The sequence below is a fragment of the Dipteris shenzhenensis genome, chromosome 30 (genome assembly GCF_047967505.1).
Source record: "Dipteris shenzhenensis isolate YYH24624 ecotype China chromosome 30, Dip_SZ_1.0, whole genome shotgun sequence".
Taxonomy (NCBI): Eukaryota; Viridiplantae; Streptophyta; class Polypodiopsida; order Gleicheniales; family Dipteridaceae; genus Dipteris; species Dipteris shenzhenensis.
The window spans coordinates 21,799,690-21,809,580 of NC_141625.1; the positions used below are offsets into that span (position 1 = coordinate 21,799,690).

Sequence of the window (9,891 nt, forward strand, 5' to 3'; positions counted from 1 at the left end):
TATGATTGCAACTACCACCCATGGAGGCGGAATTACCCAAAGACACATTGTAGTTGAAGCTCAATAGGATACCCTATTTAAGGATAAGTAGATTCATGTTGTTTGCATATCTTTTATATCAAGTGCCTTCTTCCTTCCCAATCTGCAAAAATGGCAAATGAGATAATCAAGAAGCCTCATGGTTGGTGAAGGAAAAGGTAGAGATTATGATGGCTCTTTAGATGCTGATATTTTGTTGGATTAGTTCCTCAAGTTATAACGTTACTTTGATTTCCGAAATCGTATGACTTGGGAAAGATTCAGTTTACATCATTGTAGATGAAAGGGCATGGAAACATAAAGGTTTTCTCCCATGGCTATAACTAATAAGCTGACAAGGTAGTACACACCACCCATATTGATGCATACAACCTTCAATATCTATTTCGTTGTCCTTGTTGGTGATACTAGCTCTTCCATTTGATTTCGAAAAGGTGATGGATTCAACTACTTTTATTGCAACTTCTTCATTAAGTGTTTGATAATATCCACTCATCAAATGATCAATCTCATGACCTGCCCATTAATGATTATCTTGATCTTCATTGAGATCAATGGCACTACATCATTCTTACATTATTCTTACGCAGTATCTTAGTAAGAAGTTTGGTGGCAAAATTATCAATCATTTTCTTACCTTCTTGAAATTGTTCTTGGAAAAGAATTTTGAAGTAAGATCCACTACAACATTTGCCCTATGCTCTAGGTGATTTTCAACTCCCTCAATCACTTTAGAAAACTCAAGCGTGTGGGTTGACTAATCACATTTCATTGCTTCCTACTTATCCTTTTGCTTAGGGCTCAGCTCATGATCGATTGTTAAAGTCATTCATGTTCATTCAACTTCTCCTTCTCCCACTTCTTTTGATGCTATTGTTGATGATTGCACTTAGGCTAATTGCGTTGTGTGGGGGTGTATTGGGTTTGTTTGGTCGGATGTTCATAAGATTCAATTATAAGGTTTGGGTTAGATTGGTGTTCATTCACGTTAGGATGTGACTTAGGTTATGTTTTTGTGACATTATTTAGTGCAATGATTTTTAAAATCTTATTCAATTTTTTGTAAGCTCGTATGATGCCCAACATCTTTTTAAATTTGTAGCGACCTTTCTTTGTATTTTTGTCTCCATTCCAAGACTATTGTCACTTCATTTCAACAACGCGAAAATGAAGCTTCGATTTTCAGAAGTACAATTACCTATTAGGGGTCTCCAAGAGCAACCCACCATTCCTCTCGAAGTCTAGAGTACAACATAGCCTCCACTATTTTGCATCCACAGATCAACACGAGCTTGTTGGATTTCAAGATATCATCCGCCCAAGTCACGACAATTGAAGTATGTACAGCATTGCCATCATGAGTTGTTTTTGATACATTTTTCTGGCGCATTGGTCAGCACATAGATCAACTATAAAAATAAAGATGTGGCTCCATAGCCCCCCGTAAACTTCTATTAAGATTGGAAATTGGAGATGTTGTAATCATGGTAGCAAAGTCAAGTGCTTGAGCAAAGCAAGATGCTTGAATATAGCTTGGCTGACATGAGACTCACATAAGCTTGCAGAGGTCGTTTGTCGGCTGGGGCTGGTGGTTATCTATATGGGGAGGTTGGTCATCAAGAGGAGGTGGCTAATCATCTACATTACCATTGTTACTGCTTCGTATCCTCTTGTTCATCCTCCCTACTAAAGCCGCACATGTGGATAACTTCATTGAGAGCTTGCCCTCATTAATTCTCATTGGACATTGAATAGCTCAATTGTAAGTATCAACCGAGTTGGAGGTGCTTTCATTACCTCTATTAATCTGCGGGACGGTATTGCATTTGATGGTCATCATCAATTCACATTGCAAGCTTTGGCCTGATTTTATTGTACACATTTTCAAGGAGAATTGAGTTTGTAAGCTTGGCTAACTATTCCTTTGGAATGGAAGGCAAGACTATGTCTTCTAGTAGGTCTTTATCATCATGACAGGGCAACCAAGGTCGCATCATGAAAACAAATTTAAATATATAGTGTTGATCGTAGTTCATCTTTTGTTTGACAATAATTGTTGATGGGTTGCAAGGGGCTCATTCAAGATAGTAATGTCCTCCTAGCTCGCTTTGATAGAGTTGTAGAACATGGAGTATGTTTATCAAGGAGTGCTTTCTTGGTTGCAATTTTCAAGAATGTGCTTGATGCAATCTATGACTGACATGTACTCTCTTAGTGCTCCACTGGTTTATCCATTGTTGTGGCTGATTGCTTGGCTTTGTTTGTATCTTTTTGTGCTACGACTTGACTCTGGGCATTTGACGCAAGAGTCTTTGCAAATACAAGGGAGATTGTAGCATCACTAGTATTTTTATGTTTACTTTGCTTTTGCATGCAACGAATTGTAGGTAGCTAAATCAATCACCATGCATTTTGTTGTACTCCTGCTTTCAAAGCCTCTGAAATCAATGACCATGTAGGTGTTCGCATACTTGCACAAATACCACTTTTAGCAAAGCCTACCAAACCCATTGCAACATGTACATCAATGGTATAAACTATACAAGTGAGCACAAAAATCTTCAGCACGCTGTAAGGATTTTTCTATCATCATGAGACACACTGATCACAATGTGCCAAAAGTAAATTTCATATTTCGTATCTACGTAGTAGCCATCACACAACCTAGAAGCTAACTGCATGCAAGACTACATCATCAATCATGATTTAAATACAGTTACACTTCAGACATATCACCATGTGTACAGCCTCATTCAAAAATGGGGCTCGAGGGTTGTATATGTTACCTAAGGCTACTGCACTGTTAGAAATAGAAGATTATGCCATCCCAAATACAGGCAAGCCTCGAAACATTACCCCATCAAGAATAGGTACTGCTTAGCATCCATGAAAAGCATAAAAAAGTATCCAATCATCATGTGAATTTGTGGATTCAACATAAACAGAGTAACAATGTATAATATCAACTATGAAATTTGGACTCTGACAGCAATTAAAAAGGAAACATCTATATACTGCATCAAGAACAAAAGACAAACAAACTCATCCAATTATTTGAATATTTCATTAGAAACATAAAGATTCCTTACTGTGTTGTAAACATTATAAGCCAACAATTTGAAACTTTCAAAGTCCATTAGAAAGTTACAAATAGCCATCAACAATTTGACAACAAACCAACTGCAACATCCATCCTGGTCAAGCAACATTGCTATTGTCTATAAAAAGGCCATGAGCACCAACTGTCTGCACTCTGCAAGGTCCCACTTGTGAAATCCTCTCTTGTTTAAAAGTGTAAAGTTGTGCATTAGAACAACATGATCAAGTTCTTGAACTGGCAGTTTTCTGCAGCCATTAGCTGTACAAATCCAAACTAGAGGTCCTGAGTACAATCAAAGTGTGAACATTTTCTAACTACTATGCCCAATCATACTCTGCTTCCTTGACTGTAAACAAACGTCCATGACATTAAATATACAAAATGGTTCATCAGTGGAAGTTCAAAAATCCTGTTGGATAATACAGCAGGACACTAAGAGAAGGGAGAGATATGAGCATCATACCGAGTATACTAAACAAAATGTACATGTATTGTTTCCACTATTGACACAGAGACGAGAGATGTCATAAAAACTCCATTAGTGTCACTAGTGTTTTAACCACTCTATCAAATGTGACGATAAATACAATGCCATGTCTGAGTCTGCCTTACATGCCTATGTACCTGGTAAGTAACCATATTAATGACATACACTTTTATACTCCCCGCCGAATGGTCTATATATCAATGAGACGTGCCATTCCTCTAAAATTTTCAAATCTCCTGAGGCAAAGCTTTAGTGATTAAGTGTGCTGCCTGGTCCAATTAGAAGCAATGGACATGTACTCTACTGAAGCTCTAGACAGAGCAATCTTAGCCCGCCGCTCTCTTCCCCAATCTACATCACAAAGTCCAGTGAGGTTGTAAGTTTCTGTCCTTGAGGTATATGATGTCCTATTTGACTTCAGATTTCGGAAAGTTCTCTTTACTACATTTCAATGGTTGACAAACCACTTTGCCACGAACTCCATCACACATCAAACTGCATACTATAACACGGTAGTGTTGCTATCATCAAGTAGATCAACTTACCAAGTGCTTGCTGATATGGAGTAGAATCCTTGTTATGGATCATCCTTGAAGTTGTGGGTATTGTGCACGGTTTCTATGAGTTTGCTGACTTACTTTGCATCCATCATTGCACCACCTCTATTCAACACACCCAGTGTGCCCTCATGTTATGGCAGAAAACTCTGACCTAACGGTTCAGGGTCTGATGTCAACTGTCTTGTGAATGCAATGTGATTGATCATCAAAGTTCCACAATTCTTAACCTTCTCAGGCTTCCGCGTAGTATGAAAGAGGTTGGTAAGAGGAGTGTAAAGGGCCAGAAGACTGTTTTAAAATCGGATGTAAATGCCTATGATCTCCCTTTTTCTTCAATCCACTGTGCAATCTCTTTATGGCAGAAAACTCTGGACCCAACCATCCAGATGCTGATATTAACCAGTCTGGTGAAGTCATGTGTAATTGATTATGAAAATTCCTTGACTTGTCCTCCTCAGGCTTCTGTGAAGTATGGAAGAGATTGTGAGTAAAGTAGATAGGTTCAGCCTTTATGGCAGAAGAATCTGAAAGAGCCAGGCTTTATTTTTGCAGTCACTTGGGAAGATGAATAAAGTCCACCGCTGTTCCAATCCAAGTTCCAATCCAATGTCTATAAGGCAATGCCAATAGCATAATTTGCAAGCCGTCTTTAGAGACAGGGCATAAAATAAATCGTTTTTCTTTTTTCGCCAAACCAACTGTATGTTGTTTGTTTCTTCTCTGTGCATGATCAGCAGATGAAATACCATGGGGGAAGTATCAGACACCCAAAGGCTTCTTACGATGAGATAGCTGCAATGCAAGGTAATTCCAGGTTTCAAAGGCAACTCTGAGCTCCTTAGTGCTTTCCACATCATGCAGCACAAAGCATATGTCGGGGATGTACACTCCTCCATTCTTCAAAACAGAATCTGCAACCCTGCATTTTCACATTGCACGTGCATATGGAACAATCCACACTGAACGCAAGCTCTTTTTTCACCTTTTTTTTCAATCAATTATGTGCGTCATTATGATCTGCCAATTGAAGCATGCATATTCGACAGCAACACAAATGCAGCAGCATCCTGGGGTTCCAACTTTAGCAGGCATTCTGCCGCATGCACTGCTAGCTTTGAATTCCGGTGGATTGTGCATGCACTGAGCAAAGACCTCCATGCCGCTGCAGTAGGTCCACTTGGCATTCTTCTGATAAACTCCTCTGCCTCCTGGAGGCACCCCATGCGTCCAAGAAGATCAACCATGCATGCATAATGCTTTTCAGTGGGTATAATGCCATGTTCTCGACTCATGGCATCAAAAAAATAACGACCTTCATCCATTAGCCCAGCATGGCTGCATGAAGACAGAAGACCAACGAAGGTGACATGGTCAAGCTTCACACCTTCCAGTAGTATTCGATCAAAAAGTTGCAGTGCCTCCTTCCCATGTCCATGTTGTGCATATCCTGCAATCATTGCAGTCCATGAGAACAAGTCCCGCTCTGGCATGTCCTCCAAAACCTGGTGTGCGTCCTGTATGCTCCCACATTTGGCATACATATCAACAAGGCTGTTCCCAATAGAAACATTGAACCCAAAACCACTTTGAATGATCTGAGAGTGGATCTGCCTACCCTCTTCTAAAATAGCCAGGCTTGCACATGCATTAAGGATAGTGGCAAAGGTGAGCTGGTTTGGTTTTATGCCATCAGATTGCATTTGCTGAAACAAATTCAAGGCCTCTTCACTCTTCCCACACTGGACATACCCTGCAATCATAGCTGTCCAGGACACAACATCTCGTTTTGGCATTTTGTCGAACACTAGCCATGCATCTTCTACACTCTCACACTGGGTATATGTGTGAACAAGAGTGCTTCCCACAAAAACGTCGGACTCAAATCCGTTTTCTATGATAGAGATGTGGACCTCTTTAGTTTTTTCAAGGGAGTTTAAGATGGCACATGCCTTCAGAATGTTGACAAATGTAAAAGCATCTGCCTTCACACATGTTCGCCTCATAGACAAATAAAGTTTAAAGGCCTCCTCACCATTTCTATGGTAGACATATCCTGCAATAATTGCAGTCCAAGGAACTGCATTTCCTTTGTACATTTTTTTGAACACTTTTTGGGCATCCAGTATGCTTCCAGATTTGGCATACATGTTAATAAGGGTGCTTCCAATAATAATGTCAAACTCAAGTGTAGTTTTTCTTATCTGATCGTGTATCTGCTTGCCAGTTCCCAGGTCACCTAGGCTTGCACATCCATTAAGGATGCTCACAAAGGTGATCTTGTTTGGTTTTACACTCTCCCCTTGCATTTGCTGAAAGAGCTTTAAAGCCTCATTTGCATTCCCTAGATTGACATAAGCCATAATCATTGCAGTCCATGAGACCACATCCCGACTGGATAGCTCACCAAATACTTGACGTGCATCTTGTATATCCCCACACTTCGCATACATGTCAATAAGTGTATTCCCCATGAAGATATTTGGCTCAAATCCTCTTTGGATGATTTGAGCATGGATTTGCTTGCCCTCTTCCAGGGCTCCTAGTCTGGAGCATGCCTTCAAAATGCTCACAAAGGTTATCTCATCCGCCTTCACACCTTCTGAGACCAATTTTTGAAACAAGTTCAAAGCCTCCCTAGGAATACCATGCTGAATGTACCCTGTGATCATGGAGTTCCAAGAGACAACGCTTCTCTTGGGCATTTCCTCAAACAACTCACGTGCAACTTGTAGCTTCCCACACTTGGCATACATGCTTATCAAGCTATTCACCATTTTCATCTCTTGCTTTATTGCCGTTTTAACGATAGATGCATGGATCTGCTGCCCCTGTTCCAAGGCACCTACACTGGAACATGCCTTTAAGATGTTTGTGAAAGTTACCTCATCTGGTTCCACGCCTTCCTGTTCCATTTCTGAAAAAATCTTGAGAGCCTCCTCAGCATGGCCATTTTTGGTATGTCGTGCAATCATCCTATTCCACATGAACACATCGCGTTTGGAAAACTTGCTCAACGCTTGAGGTGCATCTCCAAAGCTCCTGCACTGAGGACACATATTTGTTTGCGGCTGGACGGCTTGATTAGGCTTTCAATTATGCAATAGCGTGAGACAAAAGAGCAACGCATAATGCAAGGCAGGGAAACGAATATATGAATTGTATCCAATGCCTGTTTCGATCTTGACTCATCCAATTTTATTTTCCAACGAAAATTTTAAAATCATGGCATTTTCTACTATCATAAAATAGATGACGTAGCCAAGTATAAACTTATTCAGTCATGGATGCCCACATACAATCAAATTTTGAGAGGATCTAGAGAAGATGGCCTACATTTTAGAATGGGGCACCTATGCTTGAAAAGTTATGCCATTCGTTGGGGCATGGAGTTCTAGCTTGTGGGGGGTGTGTGTGTGTGTGTGTGTGTGTGTGTGTGTGTGTGGGTGTGTGTGTGAGTACCATAGCTGTGACCCATTGCCCACTGGTCCAGCGCGGGGTGCCCCTCGATAGGACCACAGTGTGTTGTGGGTGTGTTCCAAAAAAAAAAAGGTTACGCCATTTGGGATACGCAAAGGTTCTTGGGTTTGATACCTAACTGAGTTGTTTGGCTTTCCATGATTTCACAGTAAATGTCTTTTCTCTTGTGATCAAAATCATGGTGCCTTGACATGGAAATCGATGAGTTGAGTGCTGAATAAGCTCATTACCTTCATTGGTTGTCAAGGGTGATCTAGTTAGTATTAGCTACATCCCAACTATTATTTTTCCTTATTTAATTGGATGCCTCATTGGTTAGCACACCAATTTAGCTAACTAGTTAGTTCATCTTGTCTAGTTAGCACACAAGTTAATAGCCGACAATTTGGTGGTCAAAAGTAGTACCTCCCATTGTTTTGGTGGGAAAAGTTAGTTTGGCTCATGGTTTAATGAGCCATGGTTTTGCTTTATGGTTTTGGTAAGCCATGGTTTGGGTATATAGATTTAGAAGTCCATGGTTTTCCATGTATTGAATCGAATGGACTTAGTTCCAATGTGACCAAACGAAATGGGCTTACTTCCCATCCAATTGGACTAGGTGAGATACTTTTCATGTCATAAACTAAGAATTTGTTCAAATTCAAAATTTCCTTGATTTTCCATTCACATGTAGTTATGTGAATTATCAATGGTTCCCACTTCTTGTAATAAGTGTATCCATTGGGCAAGCTAGACTATTGGTGTCTCCCAAATCCTTGGCACATGTTTAATGTAACATTTCGCAATGTTTTTCCTTATAGCCTTTTCTAGGATTTGACTTAATAGGCTTTCTAAGCATATAGCTCTTTAGTATCAAATCCTTGCCCTTACTAGGGATATGGCCATTAGCCATCTTTCCTTAGGACATGGCCATTGCATGTCCTAACATGGATTATGCCTTACTTTGTGTGCAACCAACCACTGTGTCGGTGACCACTTATCCTATACTACCACCATATTGGTTGTGATCCTAATATAGCTTGTATAAGGGCAACTTGTGATACCCCTTATCTGATACTATCACTGTGCTCAATGCAATCTTAAAATGATCACCGTGCGAGTTGCGATCCTAAAACAGGTTGTTTGTATAAAGGAAACTTATATTGGAATGGAAGTAAACTTTTAACAACTCCAGCAATAATTACAGAGTGGTTTCATTAATAACTGAACAGATACTTCTCATACATTGAGGTATTTTAGCAACATCCGATTGAATGGAGGTCTTTTAGCTCCTAATGGAGGGATCGCCCTTTTCACTCCCACATTTTACTTTCTTCTTTGAGCTTCCTTCATGAGGTTACTTTGAGCTCTTTGGGCTATGTCCACTTTGTGATGGAATTGATGGGAGACTTTGATGGGCAGAACTAGCCCCTTGAAAGAAAGGAGCCTAAAGGTAAGAAGCCCAAGCTCGAGCCTCAGAAAGAAGGGCCGATCCTCCCATCAGTTACATCAGGGAGTGTACATAGCCCAAAGAGCTCAAAGTGACATGATAAAGGAAGCTCAAAGAAGAAAGTAAAATGTGGAACCAGCCCCCTAAAGGAGAGGAGTGAGAAGGGTCACAGCGACAAAATAGATGCTACAAGAGCATTTGCTATTTGGCCTGGACATGCAAAAAGATAGGGCCTTAATAGGTAGAACTAGTCCCCTAAAAGAAAGGAGCCTAAAGGGAAGAAGCACAACATGGGTAGTGGCATATTACAATCTCTGCATCTTCAGGTTGTATCCACAAACACCCCAAATCAAAACACATGCAGAATGTGGCCGCACTGTTGGGGCCATCGGATCATGCACTCATCTATGACATGCCCTATTGCATCTCAATAGGATAGTAAGTCGGTTTAACTATTACAGCTATAAATACCACAGTCTGACCCTGTACATCAGCAAACTGTTTCTTGATTCCTTCTTGCCTCATCCTAAGGGTGTAGACATTGTCCTTAAGCACCTCCACTTGATGCTCACTTGCTACAATAGCTCTATCTAATTCTATTAGTTGCGCTTGAAGCTAGTGAAATTATTTAGCAGCATGTACGTAGGCCTCTTCCAAGACATCCAATCTATGTTGGGTTTCATTCACGATGTAGGAGTGATTTTCAAAAATTTCAAGAGCCATTGCAAGCTTGTGTAGAGCCTTAGTGTAATCCAATTTTGGGGAACTGTACATATCTCACCAAAATTGCACAATCTTT

At 40.4% G+C, this 9,891-nt stretch overlaps 1 protein-coding gene across 1 annotated transcript; it reads right to left on the reverse strand.

Annotated features, from left to right (window-relative positions):
- Nucleotides 1-4,279: 4,279 nt before the first annotated feature.
- LOC147881836 (pentatricopeptide repeat-containing protein At1g06140, mitochondrial-like) lies at nt 4,280-7,297 on the reverse strand. The gene has a single exon (XM_087401841.1). The coding sequence runs from the start codon at nt 7,240-7,242 to the stop codon at nt 5,197-5,199; it is 2,046 nt and encodes a 681-aa protein (XP_087257967.1). The 5' UTR covers nt 7,243-7,297; the 3' UTR covers nt 4,280-5,196.
- Nucleotides 7,298-9,891: the final 2,594 nt, after the last annotated feature.

Excerpts from the sequence above, each read along its gene's own strand:
- LOC147881836 (XM_087401841.1), bottom strand. The coding sequence starts at position 7,242 with ATGTGTCCTCAGTGCAGGAGCTTTGGAGATGCACCTCAAGCGTTGAGC.